A 23,522-nucleotide genomic window follows, 5' to 3' on the forward strand; every position below is an offset into this window, starting at 1 on the left:
CAGGAAGATTGCACTGAGAAGGAGCAGCTGCAGCCGGAGGAGAACGGCAACACGGACGCCTAGAGGTCAAAGGTCGTCCTTTTAGGGTTCACTGTATTCCAGGGGCAGAAAAACGGTACTGGAGTTTTTTTTTTAATTAGTAATCACGTTGTGTTTGTGCCAAAAGACAAATGGAACTAAAGCTAGCTGCCTGTTAGCTTAGCATAACGACTGGAAACAGCTAGCCTGGCTCTCTGCAGCTGACCTTAATATCTTGATAATAATCATGATGTTGATCTGAAATCTGTTGAAGCAGTAATTGTTCTTTTACACAGGGTTGTGTATTTACCGTTGTTTTATTTGGGTTTTTGCAAGCATTAAACAATTAATGTATGAGTTTAAGAAGTGCTGGATCAGTCAGAGGCTAGCTGTTTCCCATTGTTTACAGTCTTTATGCTAAGCTAACTAGCAGTTGGAAAGAGTAGTTTCCAAACTGTCCACCTTCTCCCTTTGACTGAATCTCTGAAAGCGTCACGGGTCAAAAAGTTGTTGTTTCCAACGTTTTCTGCAGAGTGTGGCCTGATATTTAATTTGCACATTTTCTGACCCTGGAAAGATGAAACTGTAGGCACTCGTTGCCCAGAAAGTCCAGAACTGCTGATAGGCCATTTGTTTTTTAACCCCGATCAACAACACTGTTTTGTGAAATGATTGGAGCCTGTAGTGAAGCTGTGCTTTTTTTTAAAGGACGTTAGCCGTGAAGCTATCTCTGCTAGCTTCCTTAAAGAGCTAAACTCTTCCATGGAAGATGTTGAAAGCAATGAAAAACAGTGATTTAATAAAAGCTCTAAAATAAAAGCTCTAGAATTAATTAAGAGGATACGTTTTGTTTATAAGTCAATAATCAACATTAAATCGTCGCTGTTCCAATACAATATGTGTGTACGTTTATGGAAACAACGTTATTTAAAATGAAGATAATGTTATTAAAAATACAAATGAGTGTTGACCAACCCGAGGACTGTGGTCGTGGCCTTTATTCTCTTAACGTAATGAGAACATTAGTGAAGTTTAAAATATATTTTGAGACAGCAATATGATGATGCGTTAGCAATAAATCAAATGGATAGCGCCGGATTAGCGCTCTATTTTTGGATAAAGATGGTTCAGTTTGCTATGGTGTGATATGGATAAGGAGTGTTACATTAATATATTTCCCCTGATATATTACTTTACTTTGTGTGTTTTTTGGGGGGGGGGGGGGTGTGATTAGTGTCAATACTGCTCTGCTTTGGGGATGCTGGTTTTGTGTCTTTTCAGTATTTTATTTTATGTATTTTTTCTAAAAAACCCTTGCTGATGATAATTAAATTGAGTCCTGCTCATTTCAATATGTTTTATTTTGTATTTTTTATGTTTGGGTGGAAAATCAATGCCAGTGATGAGTTTGTAAATTGTAAAATTGACTTTGGGATAAGACCCGCCCCCCTGAACGGTGACGTCCAATCACAGCCAGGCATGACAGGTCCGTCAGAGTCACATTCCTTAAAGTGGAGCATTTTTCAACTTCCATATATTCTTAGTTTTCCAGGTTATAGGTAAACGGCTCATTACTAAACTGCTCAAACGTTAGCATGTCCAGCTAGCTGCCTTTACCTTAGAAACCAAGCCTTACTTTCAAAGAAAAGAGTTAGCATGTCATGAGCTAACGGCATTAGCTTTGGCTCATTCATTCATTGAAGTTGGGATGCTATCAACTTTTATGTTAATATTAGCGGCTTTGTCTCTAGCAGACTCCAGGTAACATTAGCTAGCTAGAGTCTGCATTAACAGGATCTATTTGTTTAGCTTAGCATGTAGCCATGACATAGTATATTTAAAACCTGTTAAAGGCTACACATTTAGACAAGAGGCTACGTCTCTAACCCAGCTTATCGTCTATTTGACTCTAAATGGGACCATAATGAAAGTCATGCTGTGTTGAACCAGACTTAAATCTAGCTTTTGAGACCCTGAACTCGTCAGGAAAATTAGGTAAATAAAGAAAATGTTTTCATAGACTTGAATTAAATCAGAAAAGTCATCCCCTGCTGGACATTAAAGATAGTGCAGGTGAACAAGAACAGAAACGTTTACTAGCGCAGCGACATCAACTAAGGGGGCGGGGCTTAACACCTCTGTCAGTCAGCTGTAACTGTCCTGCACTGAGGCGCCTTTCTTCTTTACACCTGTTGCTGTTTTTGAGTGTTATTTGTCATCAAATTTAAGAGTTGTATCTGGCAGCTTTTTCTGATAGTGAAAATGCAAAAAAGCAGGTTGCCATTTTATTATGTGTGTGTGAATGTATGAAAAACAAAACAATTGGCTATGAATTTACCCATATTGGGTTAGCTTCATGAAGTAACAATCACAGTGAAATCACTCCACGGGAACACTTGGATCGCAGTGCGTGTTTTTTTAGTTAATTGTTATTCACGTGTTTTTCGTCCTGAAACTTAATTTCCCCCGCAGATGTGGCATATGTGTACTTGCTTACACATATGTATCAATTCCTCTAAGTTTTTGCATCGAGATGGAGGTCAATCGAACAGAGACTTTTATTTATATCATGTCCATCAGGGTTCAACAGGACTGAAGTCGCCTTCAACTCTGTCGCTTCAAAATATTCTCAAAAGATGCAATTTGTGAGATGTCTGTCGTCACCTAGCGTGTATTCAGGAGTGAGAATAGACGTGTGGCTAAAGGCCCGTACACACCGAGGAGAGACGATTAAACCACATGTGAAACACTCGCCTGGTTATATTTCAAATTAAAATATTTCAGGAGAGCAGTGTAAATTAGATGAAACACTGACATGATGTCAATGGTTTTCTGAATGTGTGGTGGATTTAAAAACAGAGGTATTAATACCTTCGATTAATATGCAATTTATATTTCAAGGGCCTTAACGGTACGTCCACACGGCAGCGTCACGTGCTTCAACGGAGACGCTTCCCATTCACTTGGGGTGGCGTCACGCTTTGCCGAACTGCATTGTGGTTCCTTCGCTTTGCCCCCGTTGCTCGCTTTGCCCCCGTTGCTCGCTTTGCCCCCGTTGCTCGCTTCGAAAGTTGAGAAAAGTTCAACTTTCAAAGCGTCGACGGAAGCACCAGCCAATCAAACCATAAACCAGTACAAGCTCTAGCCAATCAGACCGCGTGCCTGTGTGTCCGGGGCGGGAGATTCATGTGATTGGTTGTTGGTCGCACCGGCAAGCTTCAACATGACATCTCGTTGGAAAATCTATCTTGATACGGGGAAATGTGGTTCTATGCCGTGTCATTTTCATATCCTGTTAGAAATTATTCATAACCTGCGTCATTTAAAAAAAAAAGGCCCTTTTATAGAAAAGTCTAAATAAGATGCAAAATCAGTTAACAATAAAAAATCTTGGTTTGTTTTACCTTTGTTTGGTATTTAATTCTTTCTTTCTGCCCGGAGAACATAAGGAGTATTTTTGATGCATGTATTCTTTCACCTAAAAAATAACCTTTTCACCTGTAAACTGAAATAAACAGATTTGTTCACATTTATTTTTGTCTATGTTGTTTTATCAGAGGAACAATGTTTTTCAGATAAAAGCATTCCTGTTTTACCAGAATTATGACTTCTTTCAATTTTCTGACTTATCTCAGAATTTTTGCTTTTTTTTCAAATTGTTGACTATTTTTTCTCAGAATCTGGACTTTTCTCCGAATTCGGATTTTTGTTCTCAGAATTCAGACTGTTTCTCATTCTTTTTTACTTTTTCAATTCCTTGACTTTTCTTACAATTCTGACTTTTTCCGGATTTCTTTTGTCAGAACTTTTTTCTCCTCTTGTATCACAAAGATTTATTACAAAATATAAGTTATTTTTAATTTACTTCAGGTTTCGTTAAAGAAATACTTTTGCATGAGGGGAACATCACCACTCATATCTGTTAGATGCATTTTCTCAACTTTGTGACAGAGCCTGTTTCCAGTCTTTATGCTAAGCTAAGCTAATCCGATTCTTAAAGTAGCTTCACATAAAGTAGCACAAAGAATATACATTCAATTTAACTTAAATCAGAAAACTTCTGCACAGTGACACAATGGATTTAAGATATTTATTTAGTTTTGACCAAAATGCCATTCTGAGTAATGTAAGGGTGGGGCTTCACATCCTGCTTCCCTCTGATTGGTCAATGTGTCAGGAGGAAGCTGAGGTCACTTCCTGGGTCGTAATCCACCGTAGGCTTTCCCCTAAAACACAAACGCATCATGATAATTATTACTGATGTACTTTCAGCTGAAGGAAATACACAGAAACTGCAGTAAAAATATTCATAACAATGTGAAAATACTCCTTAAAGTCCTGCTTTTGAATTTACAGTTTTATTTTATTTTCGGAATTTTTCCTCAATGTTGAATTTCTTCTCAAAATGTTCCTCAGAATTTTAACTTTTTTCCTCAGAATTAGATTTTATTCTTCACATTTCGGTTTTTCCATTTGTGTTACCTGGTGAAGAGTCGAGCCTTGGTGGTTCCCAGCAGCGTGGCTTTGTTTCCCTCCACCAGCAGCAGAGACCCCTCCCTCAGACCCTGGCGAGGCAAAACATCTCCGTAAATCCTCAAATAAAAAGTCATACAAATAATATATTTCACCTTCTTGGCCGGCGAACAGTGTGTGACAGTAAATAACATTAGATATATTGTGCACTAATGATATGGTACATTTCCAAAAGCTCTAGTTCTGTCCTTACACCAATTGTGTATTAACTTCATATTAACCTTTTGCATTTGATAGTTTACAAAGATTTACCATCAGAATCCTCATTCTTTCAATAATTGGAAAATCTGATTTTTATTTCAAATCTACGGAAGAGGATTAGGGACACATAACATTGTGAATTTCCCTCAGAATTTTTTTTTTCTTCTTCTTAGAATTCAGACTTTTCTTGAGAATATTGAATATATGTCAGAATTTTTTATATTTTTCTTATAATTCTGACTTTTCCCCTCTGAATCTCTCTCTGATTCCTGAGATTAACCTCAGAACTCAAACGTTTGGTCAGATGTTTAAAATGTCCACATTTGAAGTAAAGTGTTACAGCAGAAGGTTTAACACAGCGTATTTCTGGTATATTCATTTTATTATGTCACCTGATATATAAGAAGTGTGTTAAATTTCAATGGCAGAAAGTCAGATATCAAGAGGGGCCCATGAGTCTCTTTGTTAATCATCAATGGTTTTTGCAATTAACAGGGGAACTCCAAGAGAGATCTTCCTCGGATATAATCCAGTTAAAGTCTTCTTAGTTAATGATTCATTTCCTGCAAAGTCCAAAGAGAGCCTGAGGGTATGGGAACCGTTAACTTTTGTTTAGTTGGCTGATCCAGGGGAGGTCATGGGACAAGGACGGTTAAAACCTATCCAAGCTTTCAGAGAGGAAAAGCAGGTGACATTTGTGTGGGGGGCTCACGATGAAATGAGTGTGCGTTAAAACCTGCTGCATTGTTCTAACTATTTGGAGAACATGGCTATATATATGCTGGATGTCCTTGTTTGCACACAGCTATGTGTGTGTTCATTGTAGTGGCTATATATATGCTGGATATCCTTATTTGGACAACAGCTGAAACCTCTGGAATGCTGGAGGGTAGGATGAGTGTGCGTTTCTATTTCAGAAGCATGGCTGTAGGACTGCTTAAGAGCAGAGGTAATGTTTTCCTCGTTATTATTGATATTAAAGTAACTTACATGTATTAGTCAACTATAAACAACTATATCTTAGACATATCTTTATGTGTGTGGAGCTGTGTGTATTGAACTGATGGAGGAGGGGTCGAAACAGATGGAGTTAACAACTGCTGACTCATCGCCTAGGGGTTCGCCCAGAAGTGAAACTGGCCAATGGAGAACTACCAGCTCACGGTCTAGGGCTCGCCCAGAAGTGAAACTGGCCAATGGAGAACTACCAGCTCACGGTCTAGGGCTCGCCCAGAAGTGAAACTGGCCAATGGGGAACTACCAGCTCACGGTCTAGGGCTCGCCCAGAAGTGAAACTGGCCAATGGAGAACTACCAGCTCACGGTCTAGGGCTCGCCCAGAAGTGAAACTGGCCAATGGAGAACTACCAGCTCACGGTCTAGGGCTCGCCCAGAAGTGAAACTGGCCAATGGGGAACTACCAGCTCACGGTCTAGGGCTCGCCCAGAAGTGAAACTGGCCAATGGAGAACTACCAGCTCACGGTCTAGGGCTCGCCCAGAAGTGAAACTGGCCAATGGGGAACCACCAGCTCACGGTCTAGGGCTCGCCCAGAAGTGAAACTGGCCAATGGGGAACTACCAGCTCACGGTCTAGGGCTCGCCCAGAAGTGAAACTGGCCAATGGGGAACCACCAGCTCACGGTCTAGGGCTCGCCCAGAAGTGAAACTGGCCAATGGGGAACTACCAGCTCCCGGTCTAGGGCTCGCCCAGAAGTGAAACTGGCCAATGGGGAACTACCAGCTCCCGGTCTAGGGCTCGCCCAGAAGTGAAACTGGCCAATGGGGAACTACCAGCTCACGGTCTAGGGCTCGCCCAGAAGTGAAACTGGCCAATGAGGAACCACCAGCTCACGGTCTAGGGCTCGCCCAGAAGTGAAACTGGCCAATGGGGAACCACCAGCTCACGGTCTAGGGCTCGCCCAGAAGTGAAACTGGCCAATGGGGAACCACCAGCTCACGGTCTAGGGCTCGCCCAGAAGTGAAACTGGCCAATGGGGAACTACCAGCTCACGGTCTAGGGCTCGCCCAGAAGTGAAACTGGCCAATGGGGAACTACCAGCTCACGGTCTAGGGCTCGCCCAGAAGTGAAACTGGCCAATGGGGAACCACCAGCTCACGGTCTAGGGCTCGCCCAGAAGTGAAACTGGCCAATGGGGAACTACCAGCTCACGGTCTAGGGCTCGCCCAGAAGTTAAACTGGCCAATGGAGAACTACCAGCTCACGGTCTAGGGCTCGCCCAGAAGTGAAACTGGCCAATGGGGAACTACCAGCTCACGGTCTAGGGCTCGCCCAGAAGTTAAACTGGCCAATGGGGAACTACCAGCTCACGGTCTAGGGCTCGCCCAGAAGTGAAATCGCCAATAACAAATAGCTGTGGAGGAGCAACCAACACAACTCCTCCCACAGAATTTGTATTTAAGCTGTCCCAATGTTCATAATCGGCGCTCTCTTCCTGACTGGCTGTCGTGGTACGTATATCACACGGTGGTAGGACTGAGCCCGGAGTGCTCTGTATTTTTATTGTTCTATTACCATTAAACAGATTATTGTTTAACCCTGTATCTGGTGCTTTGAATTCCTTCTTTTATGAAATCTGACCAGCTCATCAACGAACACGCGGGTGGGTTTCAGACCACGCTCAGACTCCAACAACATGTGGCCCTAATCCTCTTCCACATGAACATTGAAATCACTGACACTACTTGCTAATCTTTCACAATAAAAGCACACCTATAGAGGCGAGGAGATTATGTAACATGGATCTGCTGGAGTATTTTTAATGTCAAACATGTTTGGAGGAAGTGCTGACTTGAATTGATGCTAGCAAAACAGTTATTTAAAAAGGCAATGAGGCCAGTAGAAATGTGTAATCATGGAAGAAGATTTGAGTTTGTATTTACAGGTGAAATGAGGAATGCATTCTCACCAGGACACTTGGAGTATCTGGTTCCTCGTGGTACTGGGTGATCCTCTGCTCTCTGCTCTCCTGCACAAAAACAACACTTTATACAGCCAGTATGAAGTTAGCATTAGAGTTTAAGTGGTGTTAATAAGTGGAGATTATCCTGCTCAACTAAACGTGTAAGTATCAATAGGCGCGTTCACACCGCAGTACTTTTCCCACTTTAGTTCCGAAATGTCGCGTTCACACCAAAAAGAGCCGGAATTAAAATTAGTTCATGAGAACCTTTGAACCCCCTTTTCCGTCCCGCTAGAGAGCAGGGACTTTCGTGGGAGAAAAAGGTTCCTATTTCTGATTGGCTGGGCGGATTGCAAACCACGCCCCGTAAAACTCCCAAAAAGTGTTGCGAAGCCGCCATTTTATTATCCTCGCATTAGCATTATTAGCATTAGCCCAGCGCAGAGAGACTAACTTATGGCAACACAAAAGAAAACATGGGAGCGGTGGAGATGAGGAGGTGTCGGCATTCTGGAGATTTACTCGGAAGGCCTCCGGGCGGCAGTATACGCCGTGAAGTGGTTTGCGGCCTGCCAGTAAACCCAAAGCAGAAGAAGAAGAAGTGACGTCAGCGGCTTCATTTGCCTAATCCTCCCCCAGGGACTTATTCCGGTTTAAAACGTCACCTCGGACTCATGATAGTAAACAGTTGATTTCTGAAGCCGTTTTTACAAATAGCTTTAACACTCAGAAAACATTCACCCTGTCTGAGCAATAACCTGAGACAATAGTCATGCTAATGGTGGAAATATCTCTACCTCTCTATTGCTGATGTAGCATTTCGACTTTTCCACAAATGTTGAAATGTTTCCTCATTAATATACTACTTTATTACATTTTAAACATGCTGCTGGAACCAAATCATTTCCCAAATTGGAATCAATAAAGTAAATTGAAATCTGTTTTAATGTCAGCATGTCGTGTTTCTGTAGCGGCGGACCTCCACAGTCCATTCAGCCTGAACTGTATTTCCATTTGCTGACGCTGCATTGACTTTTGATGACCGTAGCAGTTGCTCCTGTCGCCTCCTTCCTGTGGTTCCTCTCTGCCACGTGAGATGTACTTTGTGACTTTACAGCAAGTGACTGAGAGTAGAAATCATAAAGGACTGATAAAAGGAAGCAACTGATAACCCCTCAGCCAATCAGAGCCAGCTAGATGATCACAGAGTTCAGTGTTGAGACGCTCAGCGATTTACTGCAGGCTTCTCTCTAAGCATCTGATTAAAGTCCTTCTTCGTTTCACTGAGCCTCTGCAGCAGCTCAGGGAGCGACGCTACGTCAAAATACACCAGTACAAGTACAAGTTAAAACCCTAATGAGTTCATTGTCTTGAGAAGAATGAGTACTAACTATATATATATATATATATATATATATATATACACTTGGAGTACGTACTTTAAGTATATTTTGACTTGAGTAACATTTTGAATGCAGGACTTTTACTGTACCAGAGTATTCCTACACTCTGGTACTTCTACTTTTACTCAAGTACAAGATCTGAGTACTTCTACTACTTTTACTCAAGTACAAGATCTGAGTACTTCTACTTTTACTCAAGTACAAGATCTGAGTACTTCTGCTTTCACTCAAGAACAAGATCTGAGTACTTCTACTTTTACTCAAGTACAAGATCTGAGTACTTCTATTTTTACTCAAGTATAAGATCTGAGTACTTCTACTTTTACTACAAGATCTGAGTACTTCTACTTTCACTCAAGTACAAGATCTGAGTACTTCTACTTTTACTCAAGTATAAGATCTGAGTACTTCTACTTTTACTACAAGATCTGAGTACTTCTACTTTTTCTCAAGTACAAGATCTCAGTAATTTTACTTTTACTACAAGATCTGAGTACTTCTACATGTACTCAAGTACAAGATCTGAGTACTTCTACTTTCACTCAAGTACAAGATCTGAGTACTTCTACTTGTACTCAAGTACAAGATCTGAGTACTTCTACTTTCACTCAAGTACAAGATCTGAGTACTTCTACTTTTACTACAAGATCTGAGTACTTCTACTTTTACTCAAGTACAAGATCTGAGTACTTCTACTTTTACTCAAGTACAAGATCTGAGTACTTCTACTTTTACTCAAGTACAAGATCTGAGTACTTCTATTTTTACTCAAGTATAAGATCTGAGTACTTCTACTTTTACTACAAGATCTGAGTACTTCTACTTTCACTCAAGTACAAGATCTGAGTACTTCTACTACTTTTACTCAAGTACAAGATCTGAGTACTTCTACTTTTACTCAAGTACAAGATCTGAGTACTTCTGCTTTCACTCAAGAACAAGATCTGAGTACTTCTACTTTTACTCAAGTACAAGATCTGAGTACTTCTATTTTTACTCAAGTATAAGATCTGAGTACTTCTACTTTTACTACAAGATCTGAGTACTTCTACTTTTACTCAAGTACAAGATCTGAGTACTTCTACTTTCACTCAAGTACAAGATCTGAGTACTTCTACTACTTTTACTCAAGTACAAGATCTGAGTACTTCTACTTTTACTCAAGTACAAGATCTGAGTACTTCTGCTTTCACTCAAGAACAAGATCTGAGTACTTCTACTTTTACTCAAGTACAAGATCTGAGTACTTCTATTTTTACTCAAGTATAAGATCTGAGTACTTCTACTTTTACTACAAGATCTGAGTACTTCTACTTTCACTCAAGTACAAGATCTGAGTACTTCTACTTTTACTCAAGTATAAGATCTGAGTACTTCTACTTTTACTACAAGATCTGAGTACTTCTACTTTTTCTCAAGTACAAGATCTCAGTAATTTTACTTTTACTACAAGATCTGAGTACTTCTACATGTACTCAAGTACAAGATCTGAGTACTTCTACTTTCACTCAAGTACAAGATCTGAGTACTTCTACTTGTACTCAAGTACAAGATCTGAGTACTTCTACTTTCACTCAAGTACAAGATCTGAGTACTTCTACTTTTACTACAAGATCTGAGTACTTCTACTTTTACTCAAGTACAAGATCTGAGTACTTCTACTTTTACTCAAGTACAAGATCTGAGTACTTCTACTTTTACTCAAGTACAAGATCTGAGTACTTCTACTTTCACTCAAGTACAAGATCTGAGTACTTCTACTTTTACTCAAGTACAAGATCTGAGTACTTCTACTTTCACTCAAGTACAAGATCTGAGTACTTCTACTTTTACTACAAGATCTGAGTACTTCTACTTTTACTCAAGTACAAGATCTGAGTACTTTTACTTTTACTCAAGACAAGATCTGAGTACTTCTACTTTTACTCAAGTACAAGATCTGAGTACTTCTAACTTAACTAAATCTGTGTGTTGGATGAATAAGGGTGCAGTTGTCTCTTGTGATTGTGATAACTTGTTTCCTCTCCAGCTGGCAATGAAGAAGGACTCCAATCAGATGCTTAGAGAGAAGCCTGCAGTAAATCGCTGAGCGTCTCAACACTGAACTCTGTGATCATCTAGCTGGCTCTGATTGGCTGAGGGGTTATCAGTTGCTTCCTTTTATCAGTCCTTTATGATTTCTACTCTCAGTCACTTGCTGTAAAGTCACAAAGTACATCTCACGTGGCAGAGAGGAACCACAGGAAGGAGGCGACAGGAGCTAGAGCAGTGGTTCTCAACTGGCCTCGGGTCCCACTTTTTCCTTAGTCAATAAATCGCGACCTGAAATGTTGAACCACTCAAATCTATTCAACAAAAAATGGTGCTGTAATATATATACGCTTTTCAGCAAACAATATTAATGAAAGTGAAGTACAGTGCATATCTCCCTCATATCCCTTCACAGAACTGAAGAATGCTTTAAAGGTTTAATGAGATGATGGAACGCTGAGAAGAAAATAAATACATCTATTACTACCCGACATATTAATAATATTTGATGCCATTGTTTGTTTTCACTGTTCCGACAGCTCGCTGCTCCTCACAGAGAGAGAGCAGAGAGGAGAGTCTGTGAAGTACTTTGTGGGTGAGGGGAGATAGCCCCCATTGTTCTGTGAGCTGTCAGTCATCAAACCGGGGGTCGTATTTCATTACGCGTTCATTTGTATCTGAAGTTGTACCCATGGACGTATAAAGAATAGTTCTACCGCAAAGCTATTCTCCGTGGGGACTTCCGGCAACCATCTTGATTCTGATTGGCCAGAAGACTCGGTCTAACGCCTTACGGAGCGTCCACACTACAGCTTCAAAAAATAGCTTGGAGCTGGGCGTGTCTGGAGCTTGGGGATTTTATTCAAGCAACACGACCAACAACCAATCACATGAATCTCCCGCCCCCGACATACAAAGCAAAAACCCCCGGGGATTTTATGGGAGCAATATATATATATATATATATAAACTCCCCAAACAGGCGAAGACCTACCAGTTCCCCCCACTGCCTCTGCCACCTCCCTCCATGCTGGTTCCTCCGGTTTGTATCCCGGGAGGTGGAGAGGGTCTGGTCATACAAAACCGGGTGGTTGCTACGGCGATAGTTAGTTTCTCCTCCAACTTTTTTTGAAATATAGAAATGAACGGCGGGATATCTCTCCCAGCTTAGACGCGATTTGATTGGCTACGGCTTCAGCTGTCAGATTTTCAGAAACGGGATTTGATTGGCTGGCGCTGGCTACTCCGGCGTCAGAAGTTGAACATTGTTCAACTTCTGGCGGCGGAGACGGACCGCTCTGCTACCCACAATTCAGTTCGGCGAAAAAGCGAGGCAACGTGACGTCCCCCCATTGAAAGTGAATGGGCAGATTGGAGTTGTCGACGCTTCCGATGCTGTCGACGCTGTAGTGTGGACGGGCCGTAACAGCGTTAGAAAATCGGGCCTTCAAAATAAAAGTTTGGAAATTATGTTTTATTCAATATTCTTTTCTTCACTCACAAAATGCGACCCACCAGTTGAGAACCACTGAACTAGAGGATGCGATTCCTGAGGAAATTGCCGTGAGAATGCTGAAACGCTGACGCTGAACTAAATACCAACATGTGGGAGAATTATGGGCAACACTTTTCCTAATGCTCAAAGACGTGTTACGAAAGTTATGAATGCCGGGAGTAATGGCCGTCGATTCGTAATCGAGCTGAACGTTGTGGCGTCTGAACGGAGATCGGGAGAGTGGGGGGGAAAGCCAATACAGATTTAACAGTCGAAGAACATATGGTGTGAAGAGTTCTCAGCATTCACACAAAGAACCTGCCATCCGTAGAACGTCTTTTGAGGATGCAGTCGAGTTATTTCATAGGAGACAACTTAACTAATACTGTAACGCAGAACATAATCTTTTATTCTTACTTTGCTGCAGTGCAGGCGCCTTCTGTTGCAATCCACGGCGCAAACCTGTTTTGAATAACGCCTCAACACCTTATGTCTTTTTTATGTTGCCGCTTCTCACTTTGAGCCACGGATGTGTACTTATTTGTCTTTATGTTTAATAAGTTAGCTTACTCTTTATGATGGCATGCCGGACCAATTCTGATTCTGTATCGCCGAGCTGCTTTTGATACATTTTGGGTCCATTTGATCGTTTTAGGGGACTTACAACTGACGTTTTTGATGCTAAACATGTCAGAAATGTATTCAACATCCTCAATAACGTCCAAAAACACACAACATGGTCCAAGCCATAACGGCATGATGCTAATTGTGCAAATTGCCAACATGTGCAGGTTAGCATCCGGCAGTTTCCATGTGCTGGAGACCCTACTGTACATTTCTATCATAATTAATGCACACAATATCTTGTTTTCGTATAACTGCACATATTTGTATTCTTTCTATCTCGATGTAAATACTGCTATATTTTTTATATGTTATTGTAGTTTTGTTAAAATAGTTTTCTATCTGTGTTTTACGTTTCTGTTTGACTTGTACGCACCACGACACCAAGTCAAATTCCTCGTACGCGCCAACCCACCTGGAGATAAACCTGATTCTGATTCTGACAGAACGTCGGGTGCTCAACGCGACCAGGTTCCCCGCACTGCTGAGTAGATTATTACAAACTGCTGACAATAAAGTAAATAGGGGTTTTGCTCATTGAGTTTTGGGACGCACCCCCATGTGGCGGCTGTGGGGGTCGGGGTCCAGGAAGTGGGGGTTGATGTTGAAGGGGACGAGGCTCAGGGCGGAGAAGCAGGGCGGGCACACGATGGGCATGTCGTTGGTGGTGTTGATGCTGACCGTCGCCACGTTGGTGCCGGCGCTGGAACCCATGTAGGGGACACCATCCTGGGGGGGAGGGGGGGAGGGGGTGAGTAGATTCATGCTGCTGCCATGGACGTGTGTGTGTGTGTGTGTGTGTGTGTGTGTGTGTGTGTGTGTGTGTGTGTGTGTGTGTGTGTGTGTGTGTGTGTGTGTGTGTGTGTGTGTGTGTGTGTGTGTGTGTGTGTGTGTGTGTGTGGTGTGTGTGTGTGTGTGTGTGTGTGTGTGTGTGTGTGTGTGTGTGTGTGTGTGTGTGTGTGTGTGTGTGTGTGTGTGTGTGTGTGTGTGTGTGTGTGTGTGTGTGTGTGTGTGTGTGTGTGTGTGTGTGTGTGTGTGTGTGTGTGTGTGTCTCACCTCCAGCACTCTCTTCCTGATCTGTGTCAGCACCTTGTTGTCATAGAGACTCTTCAGCAGTCGGAAAGTGTTTCCTCCTCCTGAAACACACACACCGACATTCACATCTACAGGTACGTCCACAGGTACGTCCACAGGTACGTCTACAGGTACGTCCACAGGTACGTCCACAGGTACGTCCACAGGTTCGTCTACAGGTTCGTCTACAGGTACGTCTACAGGTACTGTCCTACAGGTAACGTCCTACAGGTAATGTCCTACAGGTAACGTCCCTACAGGTAACGTCCTACAGGTAATGTCCTACAGGTAATGTCCTACAGGTAATGTCCTACAGGTAACGTCCCTACAGGTAAGTCCTACAGGTAACGTCCTACAGGTAACGTCCTACAGGTAATGTCCTACAGGTAACGTCCTACAGGTAACGTCCTACAGGTAATGTCCCACAGGTAATGTCCTACAGGTAATGTCCTACAGGTAACGTCCTACAGGTAACGTCCTACAGGTAACGTCCCACAGGTAACGTCCTACAGGTAACGTCCTACAGGTAATGTCCTACAGGTAACGTCCTACAGGTAACGTCCTACAGGTAATGTCCTACAGGTAATGTCCTACAGGTAATGTCCTACAGGTAATGTCCTACAGGTAACGTCCTACAGGTAACGTCCCTACAGGTAACGTCCTACAGGTAACGTCCTACAGGTAACGTCCTACAGGTAACGTCCTACAGGTAACGTCCTACAGGTAATGTCCCACAGGTAACGTCCTACAGGTAGGTCTACAGGTACGTCTACAGGTACGTCTACAGGTACGTCCACAGGTACGTCCACAGGTAGGTCTACAGGTACGTCTACAGGTACGTCTACAGGTACGTCTACAGGTACGTCTACAGGTACGTCCACAGGTACGTCCACAGGTAGGTCTACAGGTACGTCTACAGGTACGTCTACAGGTACGTCTACAGGTACGTCTACAGGTACGTCCACAGGTACGTCCACAGGTAGGTCTACAGGTACGTCTACAGGTAGGTCTACAGGTACGTCCACAGGTACGTCCACAGGTAGGTCTACAGGTTCGTCTACAGGTTCGTCCACAGGTACGTCCACAGGTACGTCAGCTGCTCCTCACCTATAAAGATCCCCTCAGCCTCCCTCACAGCGGCGACGGGGTCCGGGGCCTCGTGGATCCCGTCCACCTCGTAACCTGCAGGGGCCAAACACGGCATCATTGGGAAATAACATCGTTTAGTTTATTATAAACTAATGCACGGACACAAAGGAAAAATACACATAAAATATTCAATATAACAAAGAATATGTAGGAAAGAAAATACACAGACAAAATACAGAAAAATACTCAGGATAACACAATGAAAATAAATGGACAATATAAAAAGAGAAAGCTTTTTAAAATATAGGGAAAAAAAGACACACTCAGAAACTCAGCTAAATGCTGCCGTGATGAAACTCCACATCCTGTTCCAAACCACATCAAGGATCCTCTCTGAAACAGGATGGAGCTCAAACTCTCTCTCTCTCTCTCTCTCTCTCTCTCTCTCTCTCTCTCTCTCTCTCTCTCTCTCTCTCTCTCTCTCTCTCTCTCTCTCTCTCTCTCTCTCTGGTTTACCACGAGGTGACTTCCTTTTGATTTCCTGCTTCCTCACACTCTCTCTCCAGCACAGGTTAGCTCTGAGTGCTAGCATGCTAATGGGAACACAGACCATATCACTTCCAGAACACGTCTCATTGTTTCTGACAGCAACACTTCTGATTGGCCCGTGGGTCTAAAGCCCGCCCACATTTTAGTAATGTGGTCATGACGCAGCAAATCTGGATCAGCTCCGTTGTTCCCCATTTTTAGAGATGTGGGTACGGAGGAGAAGAGAGAGGGTTTATTTCCTGATACTTTGAGAGTCTCCTGACACACAGGGACACACAGAGGACACACGGGGGACACACCGGGGACACACGGGGGACACATGGGGACACATGGTGATGTAGAGAAGACATCAGAAAGTGACTTTTGCATGATAGGAGACCTTTAACACACACGTGCACACACACACCTACCCAGACTGCTGAACTTGTCTCTGGCAGTTTTCGTGTAGGCGTCTCTGTCGTGGAGAGCGTACGGAACAAACAGAACTCTCTTCACGTCTCTTGAGGAAAACACAAACGTTCATCAAAGGCACGTTAACATCCACGCTCACACCTTGAGTAATATTCATAATGTGTTAGCCGTGCCTAGCCTCTTCAGAGTGTGTACTTGTCGGACAGTCTTATCTTTCGTGCTATTTTAATCTTTAGTTCTGATTTATTTTCTATCATGAGATGTTTGTTTTCGAGTCTCTAATGTTCACGTCGTGTCCAAAGCCTAAAGGTCAACATGCAGTCGTTGTGAGGAGAGTGATCAGGTGACAGGAAGTGGAAGCGCTGCAGGAAACGCACCGTCCGAAAAACTGTGAGATGTTTCCCTGACAGTGCTCCAGATACCCGCCGCCGTGCAGGGTGGAGTTAGACACCAGCAGGAGCCTCCTCTGCATCTCTGCACACACACACACACACAGACACACGCACACACATAAAGGCACACACACACACACACACACACGCACACATACACACACACGCACGCACACATACACACACACACACAGACACACACATGCACACACATACATAAAGGCACACACGCACACACACGCACGCACACACATAAAGGCACACACACGCACACACACGCAGGCGCACACACACACGCACGCACACACACGCACGCACACACACGCACGCACAAACACGCACGCACACGCGCACGCACACACACACAGACTCAAACACACAGACACACACACACACACAATGGAATACAAATATCTCAAACATGTTAAGTTCAAATGTGCTCTTTATATAAAGATACAATATAATAAAGACACACACACACACACACACACACACACACAGACAGACAGACAGACAGACAGACAGACAGACAGACAGACAGACAGACAGACAGACAGACAGACTCAAACACACACACACAGACACAAACACACACACACAGCCACATAAACGCACACACATACACACACACAAATGCACACAGACACAAACACACAAACTCACACACAAACAAACACGCCTACACACACGCACACACAGACAAACAAACACACACACACACACACACACACACCTACCCAGACTCAGTTGTAGCGTCTCTGGAAGGAAACACTACCAGGGGCTCACAGTCCGCCGGTCACACACCTGAGCTCAGCCTGTGTGTGAGGCAGGCAGCGCGCGGACAGGTGTGACGTCACTGCGGGGTCGAGGTTTCATGAACGCCCCCCTCCCGGGTATTCCCGTCCCACTTCACAACAACTTCTGCACACACTGCGCATGCTCAGTGATGGAAGAACTGCTTTCAGAGTAAAAGAAAAACATAAAAAATACAGAATGTAAAAAAAGGTAACACACGCACACGCACACACACACACACACACACACACACACACACACACACGCTGTAATGTAAAGAATTCTTTACTTTTCTCAACTCTTCTTCAGATTGTGTTTTCACCAAACTTGCATCACATCATCTCAGGATCTCCCCTGCCACCTAGTGGGTGAATTAGGAACTGAACACACATCATGTTCCCCCTCTGTGTAGGAAGCTGCTCGGGGGAACAGACTCCTGCTTCGGGCTGTGAAACAAGACCTCATCTCATCCGTAGCAAGGCAAGTTTATTTATACAGCACCTTTCAGCACAAGGCAATTCAAAGTGCTCTACAGAAATGAGAGACATTAAGAAATAGTGCAGCAGAAACATATTATAAAATGGCATTTAAAAGCAGTCATTCAAAAGCAAAGAAAATAAAACATGAATAACACAACATGTCAAAAGTTCCATTAAAAGCATCAAGTTTTCAGCTGGATTTAAATGTAGTCAGAGTTGTAGCGGACCTGCAGGTTTCTGGGAGTGTGTTCCAGATGTTTGGAGCATAATAACTGAACTTCTCCACGTTTAGTTCTGACTCTGGGGACAGAGAGCAGACCAGAAGACCTGAGAGATCTGACTCTGGGGACAGAGAGCAGACCAGAAGACCTGAGAGATCTGACTCTGGGGACAGAGAGCAGACCAGAAGACCTGAGAGATCTGACTCTGGGGACAGAGAGCAGACCAGAAGACCTGAGAGATCTGACTCTGGGGACAGAGAGCAGACCTGAAGACCTGAGAGATCTGACTCTGGGGACAGAGAGCAGACCAGAAGACCTGAGAGATCTGACTCTGGGGACAGAGAGCAGACCAGAAGACCTGAGAGATCTGACTCTGGGGACAGAGAGCAGACCAGAAGACCTGAGAGATCTGACTCTGGGGACAGAGAGCAGACCAGAAGACCTGACAGATCTGACTCTGGGGACAGAGAGCAGACCAGAAGACCTGAGAGATCTGACTCTGGGGACAGAGAGCAGACCAGAAGACCTGAGAGATCTGACTCTGGGGACAGAGAGCAGACCAGAAGACCTGAGAGATCTGACTCTGGGGACAGAGAGCAGACCTGAAGACCTGAGAGTTCTGGCTCTGGGGACAGAGAGCAGACCAGAAGACCTGAGAGATCTGACTCTGGGGACAAAGAGCAGACCAGAAGACCTGAGAGATCTGACTCTGGGGACAGAGAGCAGACCAGAAGACCTGAGAGATCTGACTCTGGGGACAAAGAGCAGACCAGAAGACCTGAGAGATCTGACTCTGGGGACAGAGAGCAGACCAGAAGACCTGAGAGTTCTGGCTCTGGGGACAGAGAGCAGACCAGAAGACCTGAGAGATCTGACTCTGGGGACAAAGAGCAGACCAGAAGACCTGAGAGATCTGACTCTGGGGACAAAGAGCAGACCAGAAGACCTGAGAGTTCTGGCTCTGGGGACAGAGAGCAGACCAGAAGACCTGAGAGATCTGACTCTGGGGACAAAGAGCAGACCAGAAGACCTGAGAGATCTGACTCTGGGGACAGAGAGCAGACCAGAAGACCTGAGAGATCTGACTCTGGGGACAGAGAGCAGACCAGAAGACCTGAGAGTTCTGACTCTGGGGACAGAGAGCAGACCAGAAGACCTGAGAGTTCTGGCTCTGGGGACAGAGAGCAGACCAGAAGACCTGAGAGATCTGACTCTGGGGACAGAGAGCAGACCAAAAGACCTGAGAGATCTGACTCTGGGGACAGAGAGCAGACCAAAAGACCTGAGAGATCTGACTCTGGGGACAGAGAGCAGACCAGAAGACCTGAGGGTTCTGGCTCTGGGGACAGGGAGCAGACCAGAAGACCTGAGAGATCTGACTCTGGGGACAGAGAGCAGACCTGAAGACCTGAGAGATCTGACTCTGGGGACAGAGAGCAGACCAGAAGACCTGAGGGTTCTGGCTCTGGGGACAGAGAGCAGACCAGAAGACCTGAGAGATCTGACTCTGGGGACAGAGAGCAGACCTGAAGACCTGAGAGATCTGGTTCTGGGGACAGAGAGCAGACCAGAAGACCTGAGAGATCTGGTTCTGGGGACAGAGAGCAGACCAGAAGACCTGAGAGATCTGGTTCTGGGGACAGAGAGCAGACCAGAAGACCTGAGAGATCTGGTTCTGGGGACAGAGAGCAGACCAGAAGACCTGAGGGTTCTGACTCTGGGGACAGAGAGCAGACCTGAAGAACTGAGAGTTCTGGCTCTGGGGACAGAGAGCAGACCAGAAGACCTGAGAGATCTGACTCTGGGGACAGAGAGCAGACCTGAAGACCTGAGAGATCTGACTCTGGGGACAGAGAGCAGACCAGAAGACCTGAGAGATCTGACTCTGGGGACAGAGAGCAGACCAGAAGACCTGAGAGATCTGACTCTGGGGACAGAGAGCAGACCAGAAGACCTGAGTGATCTGACTCTGGGGACAGAGAGCAGACCAGAAGACCTGAGAGTTCTGGCTCTGGGGACAGAGAGCAGACCAGAAGACCTGAGAGATCTGACTCTGGGGACAGAGAGCAGACCAGAAGACCTGAGAGATCTGACTCTGGGGACAGGGAGCAGACCTGAAGACCTGAGAGATCTGACTCTGGGGACAGGGAGCAGACCAGAAGACCTGAGAGATCTGACTCTGGGGACAGGGAGCAGACCTGAAGACCTGAGAGATCTGACTCTGGGGACAGAGAGCAGACCAGAAGACCTGATAGATCTGGCTCTGGGGACAGAGAGCAGACCAGAAGACCTGACAGATCTGACTCTGGGGACAGGGAGCAGACCTGGGGACTGAGAGCAGACCAGAAGACCTGATAGATCTGGCTCTGTGGACAGAGAGCAGACCAGAAGACCTCTGGGGACAGAGAGCAGACCAGAAGACCTGATAGATCTGGCTCTGTGGACAGAGAGCAGACCAGAAGACCTCTGGGGACTGAGAGCAGACCAGAAGACCTGATAGATCTGGCTCTGTGGACAGAGAGCAGACCAGAAGACCTGAGAGATCTGACTCTGGGGACAGGGAGCAGACCTGGGGACTGAGAGCAGACCAGAAGACCTGATAGATCTGGCTCTGGGGACTGAGAGCAGACCAGAAGACCTGACAGATCTGACTCTGGGGACAGGGAGCAGACCTGGGGACTGAGAGCAGACCAGAAGACCTGATAGATCTGGCTCTGTGGACAGAGAGCAGACCAGAAGACCTCTGGGGACAGAGAGCAGACCAGAAGACCTGAGAGATCCGGATGGTTCTTCATTTAGCAGCAGGTCAGAAATGTGTTTTGGGGCTAACCCGTTCAGTGCTTTCTGAAACGGCAGTATGTTGAAGCCTCTGACAGACAGGACGCTAGTGTAAAGACTTCAGAACTGGACTGATGTGTCTTAGGCCTAATTCCAAACCACACCCATCCCACTCCACTTCGTGAGGGAGTGACACTCGGAGCTGAACGAGGCTCCCTTCTTTCAGGCGGAGGATGTAAAAACAGCGGCAACAAACTCCCCTCTCTCCGGCAGACACAGGACATGCCCGGACTTTAGGTAACAACGGTTTCAAATGAAATAAAACTCCAAATATCTTTAATTGCGTTTCTTTTTTGTAAACCTCTTTTAGTTTTAAAACCATACATTTATAAGCTTCATCGTTTTTGCAACAATCAGTAAATATACACAACAGGCGAAACACCTTTTAAAATGCTTGTTTTCTGAATGGAGCTTGGGTCGACCAGGCTAAGCTAACGTTGTATATGCTCACTCCACACTCATAACAACGGCCTGCAGACATAAATAAAGCAGCGACTGTATTCTCCATGACACAGGCGGTCTGTGGTTTGTTCTTCTTTAACTTCTGTCTAGTTTCTGAACAGATATGAGGAGCTGTGATCTCTGTGTGCTAACTGCTAACAGCTAACGGCTGATGTTTTCTGGTTGAACGTCAGTGACACAGGCTGAGATCCTCACCGCTGATTGGCTTCCGCGAGAACGCGCCACGTGAATTTGACGCTCGAGTTGAACAAATTGAAACCCTCGCGTTTGCCGCGGCCCCCTTCAATCGCCTCAATCACGTGATTCGCGCCGCGTCCACCGCTTCATGCTCGCCGTCGGAGCGAATTCACGTCTGTCCGCGTCTCTGCATTGACTTTACAGGTAATCGCGCCGCCCCCAAACATCGCATCGCGTCCGGTGTGAACGCAGCATAAGCCTTCCCAAATATTTTTGTCACTGCATCCTGGTAAAATAAAAATATAATGTAACCTATAATGTTTGTGTCTTTGATATTAGCGCTGCTATGCAGCCACCTGTGCCCTGTACTACGAAGCCACCTGTGCCCTGTGTGCTACGAAGCCACCTGTGCCCTGTGTGCTACGAAGCCACCTGTGCCCTGTGTGCTACGAAGCCAGTTCCACAGACCCTGGATATGTTTGAGTTATCTTCACTAACCCTAACAAACGAGATCTCGCTAAGCGGTCCTACGACGCTGGTTATCAACTCGGTAAATCAAGCCAGGGTTTCTCTCTCCAGCTGAGAGCGCGTTCACGTGAAAGGGGCGGGGTTAGCTACATTTGACCAATCACAAACAGGGACAAGTGTACTGACAGCGCAGCGTCATACTTCATTAATGAAAAGTAAACTAATATTAGACAAATATGAACTTTAAACATCCATGACTTAAACATATAATCCAGGATGCAAGCCACAGAGTTGCACCTGCAAGGTGAATATAGAACATTACATTTATATTACATCACATCACATTTAGCTGAGGCTTTTATCCAAAGCGACTCACAATAAGTGCGTTCGACCAACAAAATACAACCTTGAAGAAAACAGAATCATAAAGTACATCAGGTTTCATAGAGCCAAACATTTCAAGTGCTACTCAGCTGGCTTTAGAGGAGCCAGTCCTTTGTTAGTATATAAGTGCTTTGTTAGTAGTTCTATCCTCGAGGTGGAGTCGAAAGAGATGAGTCTTCAGTCTGGAAGGTGTGTGAGCTTTCTGCTGTCCTGATGGGGAGCTCATTCCACCATCTTGGAGCCAGGACAGCAAACCCACGTGTTTCTGCTGATGGGAACTTGGGTCCCCTTCGCAGCGAGGGTGCAGCGAGCTGATTGGCTGATGCAGAGCGGAGTGCACGTGCTGGGGTGTACGGTTTAACCATGTCCTGGATGTAGGAAGGGCCAGATCCATTCGCAGCATGGTACGCAAGCACCAGTGTCTTGAAGTGGATTCTAGCAGTTACCGGAAGCCAGTGGAGGGAGCGGAGGAGCGGCGTGGTGTGGAACATTCAGGAATGTTGAAGACCAGACGAGCCGCTGCATTCTGGGTGAAAGAGGTCGGATGGCACATGCAGGTAGACCAGCCAGGAGGGAGCTGCAGTAGTCTAGGCGTGAGATGATGAGAGCCTGGACCAGAACCTGCGTGGCTCTCTGGGTCAGCTGGGGACGCATCCTCCTGATGCTGTAAAGCGTGTATCTGCAGCAGCGATGTTTGCAGTGAAGGACAGGTTGTTATCTAGGGTCACGCCCAGATTCCTTGCAGTCTGAGTCGGGGAAACAACAGAGGTGCCGATGTTGATAGTCAGGTCGAGAGAGGGACAATCTTTTCCCGGAAGGAAAAGCACTTCAGTTTTGTCGAGGTTGAGCTTGAGGTGATGAGCAGACATCCACTGAGAGATGTCAGCTAGACGAGCAGAGATGCGAGCGACGACCTGGGTCTCTGAGCGACGACCTGGGTCTCTGAGCGGGGGAAGG

At 45.0% G+C, this 23,522-nt stretch overlaps 1 protein-coding gene across 1 annotated transcript; it reads right to left on the reverse strand.

Moving 5' to 3' along the window:
- Nucleotides 1–4,094: 4,094 nt before the first annotated feature.
- On the reverse strand, nucleotides 4,095–17,670 carry LOC117442218 (alpha-aspartyl dipeptidase). The gene is made up of 9 exons (XM_034078217.2): nucleotides 17,479–17,670; nucleotides 16,727–16,823; nucleotides 16,349–16,437; nucleotides 15,408–15,482; nucleotides 14,283–14,362; nucleotides 13,782–13,955; nucleotides 7,680–7,739; nucleotides 4,501–4,583; nucleotides 4,095–4,244 (listed from the first exon to the last, which is right to left on the reverse strand). Exons 2-9 carry the CDS (start codon nucleotides 16,819–16,821, stop codon nucleotides 4,184–4,186), a joined length of 717 nt encoding a protein of 238 aa, XP_033934108.1. The 5' UTR covers nucleotides 16,822–16,823; nucleotides 17,479–17,670; the 3' UTR covers nucleotides 4,095–4,183.
- Nucleotides 17,671–23,522: the final 5,852 nt, after the last annotated feature.

The sequence above is a fragment of the Pseudochaenichthys georgianus genome, unplaced genomic scaffold (genome assembly GCF_902827115.2).
Source record: "Pseudochaenichthys georgianus unplaced genomic scaffold, fPseGeo1.2 scaffold_350_arrow_ctg1, whole genome shotgun sequence".
In the NCBI taxonomy this organism is placed as follows: domain Eukaryota; kingdom Metazoa; phylum Chordata; class Actinopteri; order Perciformes; family Channichthyidae; genus Pseudochaenichthys; species Pseudochaenichthys georgianus.